Source organism: Caretta caretta, chromosome 11, assembly GCF_965140235.1.
Source record: "Caretta caretta isolate rCarCar2 chromosome 11, rCarCar1.hap1, whole genome shotgun sequence".
Classification (NCBI taxonomy): domain Eukaryota; kingdom Metazoa; phylum Chordata; order Testudines; family Cheloniidae; genus Caretta; species Caretta caretta.
The window spans coordinates 59,782,399-59,808,324 of NC_134216.1; the positions used below are offsets into that span (position 1 = coordinate 59,782,399).

The 25,926-nt window shown below is 42.5% G+C and overlaps 1 protein-coding gene across 7 annotated transcripts in view; it reads right to left on the reverse strand.

Annotated features, from left to right (window-relative positions):
* TRAK2 (trafficking kinesin protein 2) overlaps window positions 1-25,926 on the reverse strand; it is a 76,912-nt gene that overhangs the window by 38,046 nt on the left and 12,940 nt on the right. For 2 of the 7 annotated variants that reach the window (XM_075118071.1, XM_048869637.2), the window contains exons 2-4: window positions 8,132-8,462; window positions 7,718-7,771; window positions 5,786-5,980 (exon numbers count right to left, since the gene is read on the reverse strand). The exons of 1 other annotated variant lie outside the window; for it this stretch is intronic. In XM_075118071.1, the coding sequence (XP_074974172.1) occupies window positions 5,786-5,980; window positions 7,718-7,771; window positions 8,132-8,168 (286 nt within the window). In that variant the 5' untranslated portion in view covers window positions 8,169-8,462. Of the gene's footprint in view, window positions 1-5,785; window positions 5,981-6,352; window positions 6,527-7,717; window positions 7,772-8,131; window positions 8,463-14,467; window positions 14,593-14,885; window positions 15,047-25,926 lie in introns of all 7 variants that reach the window. 4 more of the 7 variants (XM_075118072.1, XM_075118070.1, XM_048869638.2 and 1 more) reach the window with 3 other exon arrangements.

The following is a 25,926-nucleotide window of genomic DNA, read 5'->3' on the forward strand; positions in this document are numbered from 1 at the left end:
TTATTTACAATGTCACCTAAAAGCGAGAACAGGCATTCGCATGACACTTTTATAGCAGGCGTTGCAAAGTATTTACTTGCCACATATGCTAAATGTTCATGTGTCCCTTCATGCTTCAACCACCATTCCAGAGGATGCGCTTCCGTGCTGATGATGCTCATTTTAAAAAAAAAGAAAAAGCATTCATTAAATTTGTGACTGAACTCCTTGGGGGGACCTTGTATGTCTCCTGCTCTGTTTTACCTGCATTCTGCCATATATTTCATTTTATAGCATTCTTGGATGATGACCCAGCGGATGTTCGTTTTAAGAACACTTTCACAGCAGATTTGACAAAACGCAAAGAAGGCACCAATGTGAGATTTCTAAAAATAGCTACAGCACTTGACTCAAGGTTTAAGAATCTAAAGTGTTGCCCAAAATCTGAGAGGGACGAGGTGTGGAGCATGCTTTCAGAAATCTTAAAAGAGCAACACTCCAATGCGGGAACTACAGTACCTGAACCACCAAAAAAGAAAATCAACCTTCTGCTGGTGGCATCTGACTCAGATGATGAAAATGAATATGCGTCAGTCCACTCAGCTTTGGATTGTTATCGAGAACCCGTCATCAGCACAGATGCATGTCCTCTGGAATGGTGGTTGAAGCTTGAAGGGACATATGAATCTTTAGCACATCTGGCACGTAAATATCTTGCGACGCCAGCTACAACACTGCCATGCGAATGTCTTTTTTCACTTTCAGGTGACATGGTAAACAAGAAGAGGGCAGCATTATCTCCTGCAAATTGTAACCAAACTTGTCTGAATGATTGGCTAAAGTAGGACTGAGTGGCTGTGAAGGCTCTAAAGCAGGGGTGGGCAAACTTTTTGGCCCGAGGGCCACATCTGGGTATGGAAATTGTATGGCGGGCCATGAATGCTCACAAAATCGGGGTTAGCGTACACGTGGGGGTGAGGGCTCTGGCTGGGGATGAGAGGTTTGGGTTGTAAGAGGGTGCTCCAGACTGGGACCGAGGGGTTCGGAGTGTGGGAGGGGGCTGGGGAAGGAGATCGGGGCACGGGAGGAGCTCAGAGGTGCAGGCTCCAGGCGGCACTTAACTCAAGCAGCTCCCAGAAGCAGACACTTGTCTCCCCTCCGGCTCCTAGGTGGAGCCGCAGCCAGGCAGCTCTGCACGTGGACCCGTCCACAGGTGCCGCCCATGCAGCTCCCATTGGCTGCAGTTCCTGGCCAATGGGAGCTGCAGGGGCGACACTTGGGGCGGGGGCAGCGTGCAGAACCCCCTGGCTGCTCCTATGGGTAGGAGCAGTAGGGGGATGTGACGCTGCATCCGGGAGCTGTGCGGAGCTGCGGCATGTGCGCATGGAGCAGCCCCTGACCCCACTCCCTGGCTGGAGCACGGGAGCAGGGCAAGCCCCAGACCCCACTCCCCAGAGGGAGCTCGAGGCCAGATTAAATCGGCTGGTGGACCGGATGTGGCCCGCGGGCCATAGTTTGCCCACCCTTGCTCTAATGTTTTAGATTGTTTTGTTTTTGAATGCAGTTATTTTTTGTACATAATTCTACATTTGTAAGTTCAACTTTCATGATAAAGAGATTGCACTACAGTACTTGTATTAGGTGAATTGAAAAATACTATTTCTTTTTTTTTACAGTGAAAATATTTGTAATCAAAATAAATATAAATTGAGCACTGTACACTTTGTATTCTGTGTTGTAATTGAAATCAATGTATTTGAAAATGTAGAAAATATCCAAAATATTTAATAAATGGTATTCTATTATTGTTTACTCGTGCGATTAATCACGATTAATTTTACAGCCCTAATGAGAACATAACCAATTGATAGTCACTGAATTTGTCTGCCTTTCCAGCATGTAAAATGATCAATGCTGATCGGATTCTTACTGCAGTTAAAAAATATTTGCCATTTGCAGGGAATCTTTTACAACAAAGAATCCCAAAGCACTTCACATGTGAGTCCAGTCCTGCAAGATACAAAGCACCCTTACTTCTGAACAACAAATAGGAAAAGAGGTTGTTCAGTATCTCATATCATCAGGCCCTACACAAACAAAGCAGCAGTGAAATGCAGCCACCTCTGAGGTGGAGGGTGGCAATGAACTGACATTCAATAAACTACTACACAGCATGCCAAGAATGGACATTTTTGCAGAAGGCATTGGGGCACACCCTTACTCTTACAAAAATGGCCACAGGATCATTAAGGTTCACATAGAGTAGATAGGTTTCAGAGGAACAGCCGTGTTAGTCTGTATTCGCAAAAAGAAAAGGAGTACTTGTGGCACCTTAGAGACTAACCAATTTATTTGAGCATGAGCTTTCGTGAGCTACAGCTCACTTCATCAGATGCATACCGTGGAAACTGCAGCAGACTTTATATACACACAGAGAATATGAAACAATACCTCCTCCCACCCCACTGTCCTGCTGGTAATAGCTTATCTAAAGTGATCAACAGGTGGGCCATTTCCAGCACAAATCCAGGTTTTCTCACCCTCCACCCCCCCACACAAATTCACTCTCCTGCTGGTGCTAGCCCATCCAAAGTGACAACTCTTTACATAATCAAGTCGGGCTATTTCCTGCATAGATCCAGGTTTTCTCACATCTCCCCCACCCCCATACACATGTTCCAACTACTTTGCTGCTTACTTGAAAGCCTATCAAGTCTAAATGTATAAAGTGCTTCCATTTCAGTTCATCTAGTAATTTATTTGTAAAAGATGGTATTATGATCTCAAACCTTGACTTTTAAATGTTCTCAATTAAGGTTATATTGTTAAAGCTAAGAATGCACTCAACTGAAGTTAGTTTTCAGGTGCAAGCCTCTAGGTAGATTAGAGACAATTTAACTTAGTAGAGGACACTTTGAATGATAGAACCAAACTTTATTTAAGGGAAAAATGATTAATTAAGCAAAACAGGCATACAATTAACCATTTACACCGATGCAACAATTATACTCACATTCAAAGATGGAATGGTACATCATTGGGTGATCAGACCATTGACAGCAGAATGAAGTATAGCCTTATAATCCTGTAACCTAACGGTACCTTTTGGTGTTAATTTGCACTCTCCACAATTTAGCAAGGCTACTCCCGTTATATTCCATTTTAATACTAATTAACACTAAACCTAACTATTATAATACCTATATTTAGTGCACTACCAAATTCACAGTCCATTTTGGTCAATTTCACAGTCTGAGGATTTTTAAAATAATAAATTTCATGATTTCAGCTATTAAAATCTGAAATTTTATGGTGTTGTAATTGTAAGGGTCTTGGCCCACAAAGGATTTGTGTGGGTGGTGAGGTGTTGCCAGGTTATTGTAGGGGGGTTGTGGTACTGCTACCTTTACTTCTGTGCTGCTGCTGGCGGCAGCACCGCCCTCAGTGCTGGGTGCCCAACCAACAGCCGCCACTCTCAGGCCTCCCAACTCTGAAGGCAGTGCAGAAGTAAGGGTAGCAATATCGTGACCCCCCCCTAAAATAACCTTGTGACCCCCCCCTGCAACTCCCTTTTGGGTCGGGACCCCCGTTTGAGATACGCTGGTCTTCCCCCGTGAAATCTGTATAGTATAGGGTAAAAGCACATAAAAGACCAGATTTCATGGGGGGAGACCAGATTTCATGGTCCTTGATGTGTTTTTCATGGTCGTGAATTTGGGAAGGCCCTAACAATATTCTAATTTCCACCACCTTTTCATTGGCTCTTTACATTACACATAATTTAAATTAACATCTGCACCAATATCCTTCCATGCTATCAGTACAGATAGCATTTTAATAAAATATTCAAAATTCTCTAAACGCTCATTAAAAACTCTGCTAGAACCAGTTATAATCAGAAACACAGTCACAACGTAAGCCTGGGTCATTTCCTTGCTAAATTAAATTTTCCTATCTTACCGTCTCCAACTTATCGCTAACTTTTACTTAAACTAACAAACGCAGTTTCCCATACTCCTCTATATAGTACATAGCCTAACTTAACCAAAACCTAATTTCTACTTATTTCTCAACCTAACACATCCTATAGGATACAAATGTTTTATGTAATAAAAGTTCTCTAAAAACGTTTTTCCTGACAGTGAACATAACAATATATTTATACGGTGAACATTAAAGTATACATTAATTTAAAAAGGACACCACACCAAGATGATTTAGGCTAAAAATTAGCTTTGGTAAGAACAAGGTTTTACCAGACTAAAGCAGAAATATTATAACTATACTTTTGTTTCGAATTTCAATGGAAACAGTGATGTGGATTTAAATGTCGCCTTATAGTGATTGCAATCCAAAATATCTCAGGTCAGAGCTATTACACAAGAATCAAAGTCAAACTGCCTACATACAAAAGTAAAACTGACTAATCTGTTTTCATTAGCCAATCTGACAGAAATGCTCAGAGCAATACCAAGCATTAGTGTTTTTGGGCTTTTTAATAAAATTAGGTTTCCCTAATCTTAAAATGTTAATGATCACAGGTAAAGATTTTTTTAAATATATGAGTTTTAATTTGACAGCATCTCTTTAGTTATATTGGCTGATCCAATTGCTTTATAACAATAACAGTTCACTTTTTTTTTAAAAAAGTAAAACTTCTTTATTAAGAAAAGGTGGGTTTTAGGTTGTTCTTATCTCGTCTCTTCACATTTGTGTTTACATAGTGTGACAGGGTCGGGCCAGATGGCTATAGGAGAGTAACAGAAGGCAGATATATTAGCCCCAGGTTAAGTAGGTCCCTTTTCCCTGGGTAAGGTAACAGGGAAGGTTCCAGAACAATCAGGAACCTTCTGGAAACAATTAAGACAGACAGGTTGATTAGAACACCTGCAGCCAATCAAGAAGCTGCTAGAATCAATTAAGGCAGGCTAATCAGGGCACCTGGGTTTAAAAAGGAGCTCTCTTCAGTTTTTGGTGCGCGTGTGAGGAGCTGGGAGCAAGAGGCACTAGGAGCTGAGAGTGAGAACATGGAGGACTGAGGAATACAAGCATTATCAGACACCAGGAGGACGGTCCTATGGTGAGGATAAAGAAGGTGTTGGGAGGAGGCCATGGGGAAGCAGCCCAGGGAGTTGTAGCTGTCGCACAGCTGTTCCAGGAGTCACTCTAGACAGCTGCATTCCACAGGGCCCAGGGCTGGGACCCGGAGTAGAGGGTGGGCCTGGGCTCCCCCCAAACCTCCCAACTCCTGGTCCGACACAGGAGGAGTTGACCTGGACTGTGGGTTCATGAAAATGGCCAAACTGAGGGCTGCCGTGAATCTCCGAGATGAGCAAGTCCACCAATAAGCGCAAGACCCACCAAGGTAGAGGAGGAACTTTGTCACAATAGCCATATATTTTAAAACAAAAATGATTAGAAAACAAGTTATCACTGGGACAAATTATGCATGACACTGAGCAATATCTGGTATATTCCAGGTTTCCAGTCATCATACGTAGGGAACCACATGCACTAACACTGTTTCTGCTCCCAATTTCTCCATGAAGCCCAAAGGACTTCAACTGCAATAAAACAGGACTATACCTATGACCCACAGAGCATTACAGCAAGACCCTTTGCTGCTTGCGCACAGACTCTAGCTGCTTGGAACAGTAAATTAGAAACATTTCCCGGTGAACAGAGCTTTTTGCTTTGCCTGTGTTCACAATGCTTTGAATCTTTCAGTAATAGAGTACTTTTTAGTCACTTTAATGACTTCATTTCACATGATGCAAAGATCTCCATGATGACCAGAAATACTCACTCATATAACGGAAGGTCTCCTCAGCAAGGACAGGAGAGATGGTTTGGGGGACATGGCTATAGCAGGATGGGGCCTGGAGCCAGTCTTGGTTGTCATACGGATACAGAGTGTCCACTCGTAGCTTATACTGTGGTAGCTGTTCTTCCAGCATGTTCACCAATTCTACTTCAGGAAAGTCCTCACTGGAGCAGCCATCTGAAGATGAACATGTGCCATGAAACCAAAGCACGCACATTACTATTAAATCTGCTATTTTAAAAACCCACGGGTTTGAAAAGAATTGTTCTACATAGGAGGGATTACACAAGGATATTTCACTTTGACCAGCAAATGAATTTGCACTAGTCGTATGATTTTTTTAATATTAGTATTTGCAAAATCCTTATTCTCCTTAATTGATCCCTTTACTTCTAGTGAATCTAGCAGACTCTCTCATTCTCACAGGCTTCCTGGCTCTGACACACTTAAGTGTTATTATTTGTTTTTAAGTCTCGCTACTGGCTCTCAAAGGCCATCACAGCTCTCCTAACGTCCATGTTACATTTTACTTGCTTTAGGCTGTACTACCTTCTGTAGGCTTTACTCTGCTTGCATTTCACTTTTCTGAAGGAAATCTGTTTGTCTTGAATATCCTCTTGCACCTTTCAATTCAACCACACTTTTTTCTTGCCTTTTGGTTTCTCTCTCAGTTTAGTGACGCACATCCCTTCTGTGACACCCTAATGGTAGAATACATTTCATCTATTAAAAAAAAAAAAAAGGCTAAGTTTTTGAACCATGAAAAATGTTATGGATTGGAGTGAACACGTGGAGTGACTCCTCCTCACCCCCCAAAATGGAGGGCAGTTTCTAATTCTACCGTTGTATTCTACCAATAGCAAAATGAAAGGAAAACACCTAGTAGTATATTACATTTAGATACGATCATTTAAAGCACTAGTACACCTAGTTCAGAGTGCCAGATGTATTTCAGCCTGAGTGCCAAATGTATTTCAAAAGGGACACAATCAACACATAGGGACAGATTGTCTGGTCCCTTTGCACTGTTCAAGAGAGGGGAAATGCCAGAAGCCTGCTGAGGATTCTCCCTGCCCAGGAGAGCAGGTGTCAGCTTAATTGGGTCTGACCTCTGGGCAGGGAGAATCCTCATCAGACTTTTAGCATTTCCCCTCTCTGTCTATATCTAACTGGTGTAAGGTCCTTTGGGGACCATACCCAGCTAATGCAGAGAATCAAGGAGCTGTAACTGGTTGCTGTTTTTTAGTTTTTCTTTTTCAACTCTCCCAGGTTGTCCTGTGTGGGGGAGGGCAGCCATCTTTTGCCAGGCACTAGCTTGAACTGAGGCACAGCCAATCAAGTTCCTGTCCTGCTCCTCCTAGGGTTCTCACAGCCCAGCAGGGAAGCAGGCAATGGAGCAGCTTTTGCTACACTCTCCTCCCCTCCCTCCAAGCAGCAGGTGGCCAGCAGCAGCAGGCAAGAGACAACAGCAGCTCAGAGTACTCCCAGGTCTTAACAGGACTTCTCCTGGAGTTACAGTGGAGGCACTGGGAGGCAGTGCCCCTGAACTCCCTCCTCCATGGTGGCAGGCCTGATTCAAACGTGTCAGTTTATAAGTCACAGGGCATACATAACTGAGGGTACACATTTTCAATTCATAATCAAATACAAGTTTTCTTCTCAGGGACAGTCTGCCTTAAGGGCCACATATTGGACACCCCTCCACAGGCTGTCCACTGAAGGGCTGTATTTATACCCCACCGTGCATTTTTTATAAACCTCAAAGTTATATCAATGAACTCTGGCATTTTTGAGGCACAAGCTCCTTTGGGTTACACACATGAAAAAAAGGCACAGAATTCGGGGGAGTCTGAATAAGTTACAGCAAAGAGATCCAAGAGGAAGGAAGGAACTTGGCTTCAATTCTCCACTCACCATGAATGGGAAGGGAGAGGCAGCAGTGGCCTGGATTATGGTCAGGCTTTTTACCTGAAAATATAAAGTATTTTTACAGCTTCAACTATCACATTTGAAGCCACATCTTTCTTTTTCTGTCAATTCCCACCACTCCTTTAAAAATCCAACACTCATTCATTCCATCCCTGATAAGAACAAACATTTATCTACTGGAGAAAAGTTTTATGTGGTGAGAAAAATATAATAATGGATGGTTTGGAGGGGTGGGGAATGAATTAATTTAGTTTATGAAGGATCTACTATTCTTGTTCATGTGCACCACTGGATAAGCGCTGCACACAATTTGAAGCTGAGATCAGGGTCTTCAGGCTAGCTGCACTGAAAATACTCCATGAATTTGTGGTTCAGACTAGAGCTGCCCTTCCAACTTACCAGTGATGCTCTCCGGATCGCCGTGGTCGATATTCATGAGGGTTTCTTCACTCTTCAGTTATTTAGGAATGGCATTCTGTGTTCAGGTTGTGCATGGTCCCTTTCTTGCTTTGGTTGAAGGATGACTTTGGTTTGAAGTGAGAGCCATCAAGCTACCTGGGCATTAATTACTCTGATTTTCTTAACTCACTTCTACAGGCTGGGTTATATTCTTGGTCTCCTATTGCCTCGTCTGACACTTGATATTTCATCTGAGGTACAGATCACTAAAATTTTTATATGATATACTGTGCAAGCTTCATGTGATGGTTTCTCTTAGATCAGCCATCATCTAGAAATCAAAGACATGGAATATGTTGGATTGTAATTTATATATTACATGCAAAGAGCAGCATGAAATGAAACAAAACCAAACCAAAATTCTCTACAAAAATAGTAAATCTCAGTTTTAGTAACTCACAATTCTCATCTATTGCTGTCTACTCATTCCCCTTCCACCAATACAATATTTAATGCATGACAGGGTTGTTCACTGCTGTAGGACAGTCTCCTTTGCCCTAAACCATGGCTGCTTCAGCTAAGTAGATTTCCTGCAGCCTCATAGACAAAGGGGTTTAAATTATTTTTCAAGTACAGTAATGGTTGCTAACGGGCAGGACTTAGTCATCTCGTTAGAGAAATCAAAACAACACTAACAAACACAAAGCTGTATGACTCTGCTCTCTAGTAAAATTATTTTAAACGGAAAAAAATCAAGTGTGTGCCTAACAGGAAAATCACATAATGGTTTACCATAAAAATCTCACACAACTGGTTGTGCCTGCTCAGCAACCCAGGACTAAAATAGAAGTGATATTAGTTTAAGATTGAGGTGAAATGCTAGAACAGTTTAAGGAAGCCAAGCTTTTGCTGTCCTCTAGCCAGGACTGCTAGTTTAACATGCAAAATTACAAAAATAGTGATAGATGATAGAGTCTAACTCAAAAAGCGGGGGGATAAAAAGGTCTCTGCATCCAAGATCTTTTGCTAACTTCAGCAATCTGAAATTTTATTGAAGTTGTAGATAAGTTTCAAGAATGAGGAAATCTAAAAAGCAAAAAGAAAAGGAGTACTTGTGGCACCTTATAACAAATAAATAAATGTGTTAGTCTCTAAGGTGCCACAAGTACTCCTTTTCTTTTTGCAAATACAGACTAACACAGCTGCTACTCTGAAACCTAAAAAGCAAAGTCTCCCATTTTCTACCACAGATTTGACTTGTTGTCACAGTATCATCTCCTTTGGCAGGATCAGAACAGACAATGCAGAAACTTCCTAAAGGGAGTATGCCATTTCCTCCATCTGTAGAATTTGGCTGCGGACCAAGAAAGGACCTTCATCCATTGAGGTTGATTCAGACTTGTCAGCTTATGCTCTAATAAATTTGTTAGTCTCTAAGATGCCACAAGTACTCCTGTTTTTTTGCTGATACATGCCTTGTGATCTCTCCTGTTTTTAGGAAAAGAGACACAGGTATTAGCTGCTTTAAAATATAATAAATAATAATAATAATAATATAATCTCAGTTATTATCTATTACTGCAGATATTTACTTAATAAAATCATCATCAGTTAATTTTCTAGGTAGATTTCAGAAGTGCCTATCACTTTTCAGTATTTCCATAGCTGGGATTAGTGCTGGTGTCTTATTTCATGGAGGCTGTCATTTAAATAGGTTGCAGAAGGAAGCCTAGTATCATATATAAAATACGATTTATAGAACATTCTGCAATACCAGGAGATGGACTAGACCAGTGGTTCTCAAACTGTGGGTCCAGACCCCAAAGTGGGTTGTGACCCCATTTTAATGGGTCTCCAGGGCTGACTTAGACTTGCTGGGGCCCAGGGCCAAAGCCTGAGCTCCACTACCCAAGGCCAAAGCCCAAGCCCAAGAGCTTCTGCCCTAGGTGGTGGGGCTCGAGTTACAGGCCCCCTGCCTGGGGCTGAAGTCCTTGGGCTTAGTCTTTGGCCCCCCATCCAGGCCACTGGAGCTCAGGCTTTGGCTTTGATCCCCGCCCACACCTGGGGCGGCAGAGCTTAGGGTGGACTCAGGCTTCAGTCCCCCCTCCTGGGGTCGTGTCATAATTTTTGTTGTCAGAAGTGGGTCGCAGTGCAATTAAGTTTGAGAACCCCTGGACTAGACGATATCCATAATAGGTCTTTTGCAGCACTGATTTGATTGCTTAGCGAGCTGACTGCATTAAGGGTGCGAGACTTTAAAATGTTTTGAAAAGGTATATTTTTAAAAACATGGCTGTTACATTAACTCAACAGAAATGCCACTTAAAAACCACTGAAAGTCTCAGATTTCCTGTGTACTCAACTCATGAGGCAATTCCTTCATTTATTTCACATTAGACCATCAAGATGGCCATTTCTGAAGGACGACCCACCACTCTCACAAATCTTGGGAGACAGGCCAGTCCTTGCCTACAGACAGCCCCCCAACCTGAAGCAAATACACACCAGCAACCACACACCAGAACCACTAACCCAGGAACCTATCCTTGCAACAAAGCCTGTTGCCAACTGTGCCCACATATCTATTCAGGGGACATCATCATAGGGCCTAATCACATCAGCCACACTATCAGAGGCTCATTCACCTGCACATCTACCAATGTGATATATGCCATCATGTGCCAGCAATGCCCCTCTGCCATGTACATTGGTCAAACTGGACAGTCTCTACTTAAAAGAATAAATGGACACAAATCAGATGTCAAGAATTATAACATTCATAAACCAGTCGGAGAACACTTCAATCTCTCTGGTCACTCGATTTCAGACCTAAAGGTCGCAATATTACAACAAAAAACTTCAAAAACAGACTCCAACGAGAGACTGCTGAATTGGAATTAATTTGCAAACTGGATACAATTAACTTAGGCTTGAATAGAGACTGGGAGTGGATGTGTCATTACACAAAGTAAAACTATTTCCCCATGTTAATCCCCCCCCCCCCCCCCCCACTGCTCCTCGGAAGTTCCTATTAACTGCTGGAAATGGCCCACCTTGATTATCACTACAAAAGGTTTTCTCCCCCCCGCTCTCCTGCTGGTAATAGCTCATCTTAAGTGATCACTCTCCTTACAGTGTGTATGATAACACCCATTTTTTCATGTTCTGTGTGTATATAAATCTCCTCACTGTATTTTCCATTGAATGCATCCGATGAAGTGAGCTGTAGCTCACGAAAGCTTATGCTCAAATAAATTGGTTAGTCTCTAAGGTGCCACTAGTACTCCTTTTCTTTTTGCGAATACAGACTAACACGGCTGCTACTCTGAAACATTTCTTGCCTGATTGCTAATTTTTTAAATTACATTTGAGACTAAACTTTTGACCTATTTGCATTATAAATAGATGTATTTTATATTACAATCAGTTTTGCTTGAGGCATCTTTTTGCTCTATTGTATAATAGCAATTGATAGCTGTTATGGTCTCTAGAGTACAGCTTTTTTAAGAGACCTCGACTCTTAGCTCATTTGCAAAGTGATATCCCAAGGCTTGCTCGATTCCTGCAGTTTGATCCTCCTTACTTTACTTGTTTCCATAAATCATCATCATGAATTCTGTTGGCCCGTCCCATCTCAAAAAAGGTATATTGGAACTGGAAAAGGTTCAAAAAGGGGAAAAAAATGATTCAGGGTATGGAACAGCTTCTGTATGAGGAGAGATTAATAAGATTGGAACTTTTCAGTTTGGTAAAGAGATGACTAAGCGGGGGGGGAGAACATGATTGAGGTCTATAAAATCATGACTGGTGTGGAGAAAGGAAATAAGAAAGTGTGTTTTACTTCTCATAACACAAAAATTAGGAGTCACCAAATGAAATTATCGACAGCAGGTTTAACACAAATAAAAGGAAGTACTTCTTCACACAACCCACAGTCAACCTGTGGAACTCTTTTCCAGAGGATGTTGTGAACTGAGAATAGGCTCAACACTGCTAGAAGTGTCACCTGCATGTTCAGTACCACAAAAAGCCAAGCTGAACTCCTACAATACGTATAACCTACTTGAAGAGACTAAGATAAAATGTTTTTTTCACTAACTGAGCAACATTATTCAGCAAATGCTTCAAAACGGTCCACTACATTTTCTCTGCTGCATGAAGTTTGGCCTTTTTGATTTAAAACAAACACACCAACTTCAAACTCGTCATGGATCCTAACTCAGCTATTAGCCTGAAATACCCAAATATACAGATTTTGCAGCAAGTAGTTTACCTGCCCCTAAAAAATTCCCCAAACTTTGACCAGATCTTGTAACATTCACTTATGAGTAGTCTCATTCAACTCATTGGCACTACTCACATCACCAAGGTCTGCAAGACTGGGCCTTTTATGTGTAATTGTCAGCAGAGTGATCCTGCTCTAAGAGAAACTGCCAACACATCTCCCTTTGGCCCCAACTATCAACTCCCAAGCAGTGCTCATAGGTTCAAGATAATTAATAGAGACCTAAACACCGTTAGAGTTAATTTGTTCTTGCCATGAATTACTTTGTGTCCAATTAAAAGTCTGTATTTTGACTTTGAAACAAAATTATAGTAGGCTGAACACATATTGGTTACTACAACAATTTGTGACACTTTTCAAAAAGCACTGATTTTTAGCAGAAAATTATTGATAGCTCTTTCAAAACTGCTGCCACGGTTAAAGCAGTGACTTCAGCTTTGGATAACAAAGCATTAACTACCTTGGCTTGTCACATGCAAGTTTATTGGAACATTAGGGGCCTGCTTTGCTCCTATTGGGTAGAGGTGCCTGGGGTGAAACAGGGAGCAAACTTATTTATTTAAGCTTGCACCTGATGCTAATCAGAACTGCTTTAACGAGAAGAGGGAGTTGCTGGAGAGAACTGTCCAAGTTGTTATGAGTGTGGCTTCTGCTCTCCAGCTTCTTGGAATGTACTTGTATGTTTAATAAAAAAATAAAGCATTTGTTGAAGTTAAATTGCAAAGAAAGGGAAGGGAGAAGGGATTTGTGCCCATTTATGGCTTCTTTATTATTTAAGCCAGCCTGAAAGATTTTCCCCTCACAAGATTTTCCATTTTAGGATTATCAAGTCGTCTTCCCTGTGTAGGAGTTCTTTTGAATGACTCAGATGTGTAGTATCAAATCTTAAATAAAAGGGTGTTTTGAATCCTTAAAGATTCCCCTCCCCTCCCCTCATCAAATAGATAAATAGGAGGTAAGAAAAGAAACAATGAATATAACAATCAAAATATAAAGCCATTTCAGTTTTCAATTAATCAAATCTCACATGCTTGGTATCAGTAATACTAATTTTTATTCCCCCATCAGGCTACACAAGATCTAATTGTTCCAACTTAAAAAATAATAAAAAGGAGAAAACCTTTCAAGCCTTCTTTATATAAACCAAATGTAGAAATAGTAATGAGGACATAAATCTGTTTTCCCCATTTACAAGTCACTTACAGAAAATCCACAGGGTTTGAATTAGTTTTAGTCTCAGTACACTGTGACAGTTTGTATTTAAATCTAAATACTTGATTTCTCCATTTTTTTGCCACCACTTTTTAGTGTTTGTTTTCCCCAATCCTACATAGCCACCATCTGCCACTCCCTCCTGTAAAACAACTCCACCCTACGGCCTTTCTAGTTATGGAGAATACAGACACATCAAGAAATATAGGCAGCAAGAGCACCCAGGCTGCACTTATGCTTTCACAATGCGTACATATCCCTTTCATATACACTACTCTGCCCTCCTCCAGGTAATATAGATCACTACAGTACAGACCCGTTTACGCGTGAATCCGCTTAACGCACGGTAGCGCCATGCCCCCCAGTGCTACCTATTTAACATGCAAGACTCGTTAACACGCGGTACAGGAACTTGCTACGTAGTGCTACAGATTTGCTCAATAACTCACTGACATAGAAATTGACAGGAAGTATGGAGCAGAAATGTGTTGTATGTCTTTACCGATATTGGTAAAGACGTATCGTGCACGCTTAGTCATTGTCACGCTAGAGAGATATATAATACAGTATATAGTAGTTATATAGTAATATATATACACTACATTAGAAAATTTTAACCGTAGGCCTAATATAATATATACGCTAACAGCAAAAATGCTGGATGACGAGACACATTTTCGACGACTAGTTCCATAACAGCTGTGTTCCAGCTGTTCGTAAGCATCTGCGGTCGAAGAAACTCGAAGCCAAAGCACTTTTGCTACTTGACAATTGTCCAGCCCATCCTCCAGCCGAACAACTGGTATCGAGCAATGGAAAAATTCAAGTGCTATACCTACCATTCAACACCACATCAAAAATTCAATCTTTAGACCAGGGCATTATTCAGAATTTTAAAAACAATTATCGACTGGAGCGGATTTTGGTGATTGTGTCATGCACGTCTTCAGGCATTTCCGAATTCCTGAAACAGTTAAACATGAAGGAAATTATTTATTTAGTTAAAAAAGCTTGGGACAGAGTAAAACAAAAGTCCATTGAAAACTGCTGGATGAAGGCTCTCGGTGACGCCTTTTCTGCCAAAGACAGCTCAGACTCGGAAAACTCCAGCAGTGGCACTGATTCAGAGCCAGACTTTGAAGGATTTTTGGAAGACGACGTCCTACAAACACGCACACGGACAAAAGAGGATAAGGGTAAACTTCTTTTTCAAATGATAAAAGATTTTAGTTTGGATACGTCACCAGAAATCATTACCTAGCGGCTAGAGATGGATGAAGATTGCCCGACTTCAGAATTTCTGTCCGAGGAAGAAATATTAATGGGCTGTGAGGCTACGTCGGACCACAAAAGTGATGGCGATGATGTCGTTGAAAAGGTCAAAATTTCGCCCACAGAAGCCCTTCATGCTGTAGAAACTGTTATAAGATTTATGGAGGAGAAAAATGCGGAAAATATCGAAATCATTCATCTGCGGTGAATGACAGACTTCATAAAGAAAAAGGGGCGAGAGCCAGAAAAAGCAGAAAATAATGGTGTTTTTTTCTAAGTGAATCATAGACATTTTTTCAGCATGGCCCTCTTAACCCGCGGTCTGTTAACACGAGGTTGTGATGGTTTGACTCCCAACATCCGCGTGTAAACAGGTCTGTACTGCACAAGCACCGTCTAGCCAGCTGGGCTGAACGCAGCTCCTTTACTGCCATATTATGTGTAAATATACATCTAAATGCTTTGAAATCTCTAAGCAGAGTTTCCTTCCACCAAAGAGTTAGTAAAAGAGGGAAGACTTCAAACTGCAGAAACTTTTAAAAGCCAAGCAAACAACACCGCTTTCATTGGCTGTCAGAGTTCTGACCCATGACCCCTTCCCAGTCATGCCCCAATCGCTTCAGAAATGCTGCTAAAGGAACAAATTTAGTCTTATACCAGCCATGGTTAGTTCTAAGAACAGACCAATACAACTGCTAGTTCTGAATTCTGATAAACCCTGAAGCTAGTAACAAATCCATTTAGAATTACAAGCTCATTCATAAAGTAACCCTGACATGTGACTGCATAAACCAAAGTCTGTACTCCTAGCGCCTCTCCACAGTAATCCTGCATACTGTATGCTGTCTATAACACTGCAATAATGCGACAAGTTAATACGAGCATAAACAAGTGACTGTTAGATTGTTCCCCACAAAGTATCCCCCAGGAAGGAAAAAGCACAGAAAACTGATTTGTATATGGAAGCAAATGAGCCACTGTTTTTAATACTCATTTTTGTGAGAACAGCTTATAAAAAAAAGATTGTTATGCTTTTGTTTTTAGTCTTGATTACATATGCAGCTGTCATTTAGAGCTAGCATTAGGTAAATGTATGTGACAGTGCCATCTAGAGGTTGTCACTGTGTCTCATTTTTCCTAAATGAATGAGCTCCAACCTTTGGAAACAGTCTCTGAAACCAAGCATTTATGATGTCCCTTTACGAATATCTACAATATGTGAGCTTTTTAAGGACCTTCATATTGTTTGTGAGAATCTATTTCTTACAAAAGTCGCACTGAGTACAAAATAGGCTCTGAAAAGTATTATGGAGAGATGCTAGTTATAACATTTGAAACAAACTTCAATAATTGTTTCCACATCCCGCATGTCCTCAAGAAAATCTTGTTCATAGATCAAATTCCACATGTGAACTGTGGTGTGAGGAGATTTTTTTGGTCAAAATTTGAGGGGAATCTGGGAAGTTGTTTCAGCTATGGACTTGAAAAAAAAAAGAAAAGAAAAAGAAACAATTCACTTTTTGAAAAAAGTTTACTTGGAAATTACAACATATTTCAAAAGCATTTTAACCTAGGAAGGTACAGAATGTTGCATTGAAAAGCCCTTGATCAGTTTAATACTGATATCTGTCAAAATTATAAAAAAAAAATTGCAGTCACTTTTTACTGCTGAAATCATAGAATCACAGGGTTGGAAGGGACCTCAGGAGGTCATCTAGTCCAACCCCCTGCTCAAAGCAGGACCGATCCCCGACTAAATCATCCCAGCCAGGGCTTTGTCAAGCCTGACCTTAAAAACTTCTAGGGAAGGAGACTCCATCACCTCCCTAGGTAACGCATTCCAGTGTTTCACCACCCCCATCATGAAAAAGCTTTTCCTAATATCCAACCTAAATCTCCCCCATTGCAACTTGAGACCATTACTCCTTGTTCTGTCATCTGCTACCACTGAGAACAGTCTAGAGCCATCCTCTTTGGAACCCCCTTTCCGGTAGTTGAAAGCAGCTATCAAATCCCCCCTCATTCTTCTCTTCTGAAGACTAAACATCTCCAGTTCCTTCAGCCTCTCCTCATAAGTCATGTGTTCTAGTCCCCTAATCATTTTTGTTGCCCTCCGCTGGACTCTTCCCAATTTTTCCACATCCTTCTTGTAGTGTAGGGCCCAAAACTGGACACAGTACTCCAGATGAGGCCTCACCAATGTTGAATAGAGGGGAACGATCACGTCCCTCGATCTGCTGGCAATGCCCCTACTTATACATCCCAAAATGCCATTGGTCTTCTTGGCAACAAGGACACACTGTTGACTCATATCCAACTTCTCGTCCACTGTAACCCCTAGGTCCTTTTCTGCAGAACTGCTGCCGAGCCATTTGGTCCCTAGTCTGTAGCGGTGCATTGGATTCTTCCATCCTAAGTAAAGGACTCTGCACTTGTCCTTGTTGAACCTCATCAGATTTCTTTTGGCCCAATCCTCCAATTTGTCTAGGTCCCTCTGTATCCTATCCCTACCTGCCACCGTATCTACCATTCCTCCCAGTTTAGTGTCATCTGCAAACTTGCTGAGGGTGCAATCCACACCATCCTCCAGATCATTTATGAAGATATTGAACAAAACCAGCCCCAGAACCGACCCCTGGGGCACTCCACTTGATACCGGCTGCCAACTAGACATGGAGCTATTGATCACTACCCGTTGAGCCCGACAATCTAGCCAGCTTTCTATCCACCTTATAGTCCATTCATCCAGCCCATACTTCTTTAACTTGCTGGCAAGAATACTGTGGGAGACCGTGTCAAAAGCTTTGCTAAAGTCAAGGAACAACACGTCCACTGCTTGCCCTTCATCCACAGAGCCAGTTATCTCGTCATAGAAGGCAATTAGATTAGTCAGGCATGACTTGCCCTTGGTGAATCCATGCTGACTGTTCCTGATCACTTTCCTCTCCTCTAAGTGCTTCAGAATTGATTCCTTGAGGACCTGCTCCATTATTTTTCCAGGGACTGAGGTGAGGCTGACTGGCCTGTAGTTCCCAGGATCCTCCTCCTTCCCTTTTTTAAAGATGGGCACTACATTAGCCTTTTTCCACTCATCTGGGATCTCCCCGATCGCCATGAGTTTTCAAAGATAATGGCCAATGGCTCTGCAATCACATCTGACAACTCCTTTAGCACTCTCGGATGCAATGCATCCGGCCCCATGGACTTGTGCTCGTCCAGCTTTTCTAAATAGTCCCGAATCACTTCTTTCTCCACAGAGGGCTGGTCACCTTTTCCCCAAGCTGTGCTGCCGAGTGCAGTAGTCTGGGAGCTGACCTTGTTCGTGAAGATAGAGGCAAAAAAAGCTTGGAGTACATCGGCTTTTTCCACATCCTCTGTCACTAGGTTGCCTCCCTCATTCAGTAAGGGGCCCACACTTTCCTTGACTTTCTTTTTGTTGCTAACATACCTGAAGAAACCCTTCTTGTTACTCTTAATATCTCTTGCTAGCTGCAACTCCAGGTGTGATTTGGCCTTCCTGATTTCACTCCTGCAAGCCCGAGCAATATTTTTATACTCATCCCTGGTCATTTGTCCAATCTTCCACTTCTTGTAAGCTTCTTTTTTGTATTTAAGAGCAGCAAGGATTTCACTGTTAAGCCAAGCTGGTCGCCTGCCATATTTACTATTCTTTCTACACATCGAGATGGTTTGTCCCTCTAACCTCAATAAGGATTCTTTAAAATACAGCCAGCTCTCCTGGACTCTCTTCCCCCACATGTTATTCTCCCAGGGGATCTTGCCCATCAGTTCCCTGAGGGAGTCAAAGTCTGCTTTTCTGAAGTCCAGGTCTGTATTCTGCTGCTCTCCTTTCTTCCTTGTGTTAGGATCCTGAACTTGACCATTTCATGGTCACTGCCTCCCAGGTTCCCATCCACTTTTGCTTCCCCTACTAATTCTTCCCAGTTTGTGAGCAGCAGGTCAAGAAGAGCTCTGCCCCTACTTGGTTCCTCCAGCACTTGCACCAGGAAATTGTCCCCTACATTTTCCAAAAACTTCCTGGATTGCCTGTGCACTGCTGTATTGCTCTCCCAGCAGATATCAGGGTGATTGAAGTCTCCCATGAGAACCAGGGCCTGCGATCTAGTAACTTCTGCGAGTTGCCGGAAGAAAGCCTCGTCCACCTCATCCCCCTGGTCTGGTGGTCTATAGTAGACTCCCACCACGACATCACCCTTGTTGCTCACACTTCTAAACTTAATCCAGAGACTCTCAGGTTTTTCTGCAGTTTCATACTTGAGCTCTGAGCAGTCATACTGCTCTCTTACATACAGTGCAACTCCCCCACCTTTTCTGCCCTGCCTGTCCTTCCTGAACAGCTTATATCCATCCATGACAGTACTCCAGTCATGTGAGTTATCCCACCAAGTCTCTGTTATTCCAATCACATCATAATTCCTTGACTGTGCCAGGACTTCCAGTTCTCCCTGCTTGTTTCCCAGGCTTTGTGCATTTGCATATAGGCACTTGAGGTAACCTGCTGATTGCCCCTCTTTCTCAGTATGAGGCAGGAGCCCTCCCCTCTCATGCACTCCTGCTCGTGACTCCTCCCGGTATCCCACTTCCCCACTTACCTCAGGGCTTTGGTCTCCTTCCCCCGGTGAACCTAGTTTAAAGCCCTCCTCACTAGGTTAGCCAGCCTGCTTGCGAAGATGTTCTTCCCTCTGTTCGTTTCCAGTCTAGAAATACGTCACTAGTAAACACTGTTTAAAATAAGCATGTCATTTAACTGAGGTCGCACGATTTTACACCCCCCCACACTCTCACTTATTTTTATAGTATTTCTTCCACTATCTGTTAAAAATCCATCCTGTACTCTCCTGCTCACCGGCTAAAACCGGGTCATGACTTGCATCTACTATTGTAACTTTCTTCTCCAGCCTTATTATTATTATTATTGTTAGTAGTATTAGGGTAACACCTATGAGAACTAGTCATGGACCAGGACCCCACTTTCTGAGGTGCTTTCCTACAGCTTGCCCCTACTTCCTCCAGCTTATAAACACTGCTGCTAAATTAATCACCATTCACTGCTCTAGCCATATCATCCCTCCAATTATTTCAAGTCCCTTCACGAGCTTCCTCTTTTTCTGAATCAAAGTTCTAACTCTTGTCCTCACCTTCAAACCTCCACACAGCTCCGCCCCACCCTACATTTCTACTTTCACTTCCTTTTAATACTGGCCTCACTCCTCTAACTATTACCTTTTGAGTTTGTGTTGTGGTTTGTTCCTGCTTCCCCGCCAACCTCTCCTTACAATGTGACAATTAATTGTCCTCTCAAATCCATTTCTTCTGTGAAGTCTATGAGGGAGAATCTTTTTACTGACTAGGTCTTCTTGACTCTGGTGTAACCAATATCTAAGGTGAAGATTTAGTCATGGGTATTTTTAGTAAAAGTTATGGACAGGTCACGGGCAATAAACAAAAATTCACAGCCTGTGACTTGTACATGACTTGTACTATAAATACCCGTGACTAAATCTTAGCTGCTCTGGGAGGGGATGGTGGTGCCAGGGCACAGCTGCTGCTCTGGGGGGTGGGACCACAAGGTGCTGCTGGGGTGTGTGTGTGTGGCCTCCACTGCTCCGGGAGAGGGCAGCCCGGGACTCCACTGCTGCTCCAGGGCGGCCCCTGGGGCTAGCTGCCCAGGGCTTCCTGAGCAGCAGCTGGTGTGGCTGGCCCTGGGCTCAGGCAGACCTGGGGTCAGCCTCACCTGCTGCTGCAGAAGTCATGGAGATCCCAGAAAAGTCATAGAATCCGTGACAGACTCGCAGCCTTACCAATATCCTAGGCATCTTATTTTTCCGAGTTAGACTGAGATCCTTGGGTAAGCATCCTGTCCATTGTAAAGCACTGTGTGTACTCAGTGTGTTATACTTCAGTGGAATACATACATTTGAGACACAAATGTGAAACTTTATTAAAATAAACTATTCCCAGAGGGAAAAAAAGCTGCAGTTATCATTTGTAGCACCTAAGCAATGTCATGACTTAAGTGGTAGGCTGAAATTACAACTGAAAAGCCTAATAAGGTCTTCAGGAAAGGACTTACGAGAGTCTCTGGAGGAGGATAAATAGGGAAAAGAACAGTAGCAGTCTTATAATGTGGGGAGGGAGGGTCTATTATAGACGACCAAATCAGGAAGAGGAAGTGGATAAGTCATTCTACAAGTAAGTAACAAGATTAGCTAACACACGAGCTAGTAATAATGGAGGATATTAACTTCCCTGTTATTTGTTGGAAGACTATCGCAGAAAAACATAGTATGTCCTGCAAATTCTCAGCATGTGTAGGGGACAGCTTTCTGATTCAGAAAGTTGAGAAAACAACTAGAGGGTCATCCCATTTTGGATCTCGTTTTGACCAACAGGGATGAATTAGTTGTGAACATGAAGGTGGCTGGGAACATGTGAAGAAGTAATCATGATCTTACAAAATTCAAGATCCTACAGAAAGGAGGACATGAGAACAGTAAAACAAGAACACTGGACTTAAGAAACGTGGATTTCAACCGACTCAGAGAAATAGTAGGCAAGGTCCCATGGAAACACCCCTTAGAAGGAAAAGGGGTCAAAGGAGGCTGGTTTTTCCTAAAAGATGTAACACTAGAGACTCAAGCTATTCCAAACCAGAGAAAAGATAAGAACAGCCAAAGGAGACCACTGTGGCTGCACAAGGAGCTTTTTAGCTATCTAAAAACCAAAAGGGATACATACAGGAAATGGAAGGAGGGCATGTCACCAAGGAAGTATACATGGTGTGGCAAGGCACCTCCTTCGTCTTACCAGACTTAGCACTCCCCGCTGGCGGCGATGGGCCTAGGGTAAATCAGCCCCACTCTGGGCAGTATTAGCCTTCCCCCTTCTGTGTTCCTTTGGCCATATTTTCAGGGTACGGCTTGGGGTTGGCCTAAGGGTTGATCCTCCAAACAAAAAGGAAACAGTCTCACAAACTCAAAACCAAAGGGGTATGCCTTTCCCTGCCTCCTCGCTGGGCTAGGGTATTGTCCTGTTTGCCCCATGGTGTCAGTCCTTCCTCTAGCAGACACTCAGGTTTGGATGTTTCCCCTATGGGAAGGAGCACAGCCTCTCATCCTGGAGAAGTTTATTTCCCCGCTGCCACTAGTCTGACAGCAGTTTCTCTCTAACTCCAAAGGATAGGGTTTTAAAGGTCTCAGGCAGCCCTTAACTATATTCAGGTATCCTTAACTGACCTGAGGTAACCCCTTCTCAGCTTGTAGGAAAAAGGGCCTTTAACATTTTAGGGCTAAAATATTGGCCTTCCAGGACCCTTTTTGGCTCGGTCTTCACAGACAAGGTCAGCTTCCAGACTACTGCACTGGGCAGCACAGTATAGGGAGGAGCGGAGCAGCCCTCAATGGTGAAAAAACTGGTTAAGGACTATTTAGAAAAGCAGTACATGCACAAGTCCATAGGGCTGGATGCAATGCATCCGAGGGTCCTGAGGGCGTTGGCTGATGTGATTGCAGAGCCATTAGCCATTATCTTTGAAAACTTGTAGTGATCGGGGGAGGTCCCGTACGATTGGAAAAAGGCAAATATAGTGCTCATTTTTAAAAAAAGGGAAGAAGGAGAATCCGGGGAACTACAGAGTGGTCAGCCTCACCTCAGTCCCTGCAAAATCATGGAGCAGGTCTTCAAGGAATCCATTTTGAAGCAGTTAGAAGAGAGGAAGGTGATCAGGAACAGTCAACACGGATTCACCAAGAGCAAGTCATGCCTGACCAACCTGATTGCCTTCTATGATGAGATAACTGGCTCTGTGGATATGGGGAAAGCGATGGACATAATATACCTTGACTTTAGCAAAGCTTTGGATATGGTCTCCCACAGTATTCTTGACAGCAAGTTAAGAAAAGTATGGATTCGATGAATGGAGTATTAGGTGGACAGAAAGCTGGCTAAATTGTCGGGTTCAACAGGTACTGATCAATGGCTCGATGTCTAGTTGGCAGCCGGTATCAAGTGATGTGCCCCTGGGGTTGGTCCTGGGGCCAGTTTTGTTCAACATCTTCATTAATGATCTGGATGATGGGATGGATTGTACCCTCAGCAAGTTTGTGGACAACACTAAGCTGGAGGGAGAGGTAGATACGCTATAAGGTAGGGATAGGGTCCAGAGTGACCTAGACAAATTGGAGGATTAGGCCAAAAGAAACCTGATTAGGTTCAACAAGCACAAGTGCAGAGTCCCGCACTAAGGTCAGAAGAATCCCATGCACTGCTACATGTTGGGGACTGACTGGCTAAGCAGCAGTTCTGCAGAAACGGACCTGAGTATTACAGTGGAAGAGAAATTGGATATGAGTCAGCAGTATGCTCCTGTTGCCAAGGATGCTATCGGCATATTGGGCTGCATTAGTAGAAGCATTGCCAGCAGATCGAGGGAAGTGATTATTCCCCTCTGTTCAGCACTGGTGAGGCCAAATCTGGAGCACTGCATCCAGTTTTGGGCCTCCCACTACAGAAAAGACGTGGACAAATTGGAGAGAGACCAGCAGAGGGCAACGAAAATGATTACGGCCTGGGGCACATGACTTATGAGGAAAGGCTGAGGGAACTGGGTTTATTTAGTCTGCAGAAGAGAGGAGTGAGGGGGGATTTGATAGCAATCTTCAACTACCTGAATGGGTCCCAGAGAGGATAGAGTGAGGCTGTTCTCGGTGGTGGCAGATGACAGAAGAAGGAGCAATGGTCTCAAGTTGCAGTGGGGGAGGTCTAGGTTGGATATTATGAAAAACTATTTCACTAGGAGGGTGGTGAAGCACTGGAATGGGTTACCTAGGGAGGTGGTGGAATCTCCTTTCTTATAGGTTTTTAAGGCCCGGCTTGACAAAGCCCTGGCTGGGATGATTTAGTTGGGGTTGGTCCTGCTTTGAGCAGGGGGTTGGACTAGATGACCTCGAGGTCCCTTCCAACCCTGATATTCTATGATTCTATCCTCTTGTAGCATCCAGCCTGACTTTGCCACAATGGGAATAATGCGAGCATGTATGGACATGGGGCTGAAGGTGACGGCTAGTGGCGTTCTGTTATTTTCTTTGTTAGAAGAGTTCCCAGAAGTCTCCTACTACAGGACAGGCCTAACAAACCACACAACAGAACCACTAACCCAGGAACCTATCTTTGCAACAAAGCCCGTTGCCAACTGTGCCTAAATATCTATTCAGGGGACACCATCACAGGGCCTAATAACATCAGCCACACTATCAGAGGCTCGTTCACCTGCACATCCACCAATGTGATATATGCCATCATGTGCCAGCAATGCCCCTCTGCCATGTACACTGGTCAAACTGGACAGTCTCTACGTAAAAGAATAAATGGACACAAATCAGATGTCAAGAATTATAACATTCATAAACCAGTTGGAGAACACTTCAATCTCTCTGGTCACGCGATTACAGACATGAAAGTTGCGATATTACAACAAAAAAAACTTCAAATCCAGACTCCAGTGAGAGACTGTTGAATTGGAATTCATTTGCAAATTGGATACAATTAACTTAGGCTTGAATAGAGACTGGGAGTGGCTAAGTCATTATGCAAGGTAACCTATTTCCCCTTGTTTTTTCCTACACCCCCCCCCAGATGTTCTTGTTAAACCCTGGATTTGTGCTGGAAATGGCCCAGCTTGATTATCATACACATTGTAAGGAGAGTGGTCACTTTACATAAGCTATTACCAGCAGGAGAGTGGGGTGGGAGGAGGTATTTTTTCATGCTTTGTGTGTATATAAAAAGATCTTCTGTACTTTCCACAGTATGCATCCGATGAAGTGACCTGTAGCTCACGAAAGCTTATGCTCAAATAAATTGGTTAGTCTCTAAGGTGCCACAAGTCCTCCTTTTCTTTTTGCGAATACAGACTAACACGGCTGTTACTCTGAAACCTGGGTTTTAGAGTCAACTGTAAAACCCACACTATTTTTCTTTATACATAAGGAACAAAATCTTCAGTCTCTCTGCTGCTAATGAAACAACATATGTGCTGAAGGAGAGATAAGCTATTAAAATGTGAGGTGTCTATGTTCTTCCTTGTTTTTTTGATGTATACAGGTGGCCTTAAGGGCTTTTCTCCTTATTGCTGATTTTTTCACTGTAGAAAAATCAAATGTCAAATCCGGTTTCAATGGAAGATTCTGATGTCTCAGATACGGATTGTAAGCTCTTGCTCGCTTGCTCTCTCTGTGCTTAAAAGGGTACCATCAGTTTAACAAGTCCACGCACAACCAAAATTGTTGGAAATTTTTTTAACTATTATTGTTACCACATAAAGTGACCATAACTAAAAGATATTGAAGAAAAAGTTTCTATATGTCCAATTTATTTTGTCCATTTAACATAACTTTGTGTCTAGTCAATTGCATTGTTTCCCCTGTATAGCCATTTTCTCTCATTTATGTAGGTCTTTCACATAAATAGGTTTGTTTTTGATTTATTAATAACATTTCTTTCTGGGAATATATGAGAAGACCTTAGACGAAGTATTTCCTAATATTTGAGTTTGGGGTTTTGAAGTTTCATGTCTCAGAGGAGTAGAAGGAACAGAAGGCACAATTAGGCAGCAGTAACCTTAAATCCTTCTTAAAAGTTTTTAGTAAGAAAATGTTTTAAAAAGTAAAATGTGATTATAAAACAATCAAAATTAGCAGGGGGTGTCTGGAGAAGGTTTTGTGTGTGAAACTATTTTTGACTTGTTTTTGTTTTTTAATATTGACATATGCCTGTAATTGAAGGACTAGAGATTCTGACTCTATAAACAAAGACATTTTCTCAAGTGTTATCACCTATTCAACCACAAAAATGAAAAAGAAAGAATTTTAGGGGACAATCCTGTGAACACTCATATACATGTAATAACTTTACTCATATGAGTATTTCAAATGAAGTCCCAGAGACTATGAGATCAATGGGACTATGCAAGTACATGAAGTTAAGCAGGCATGTAAATATCTGGAGG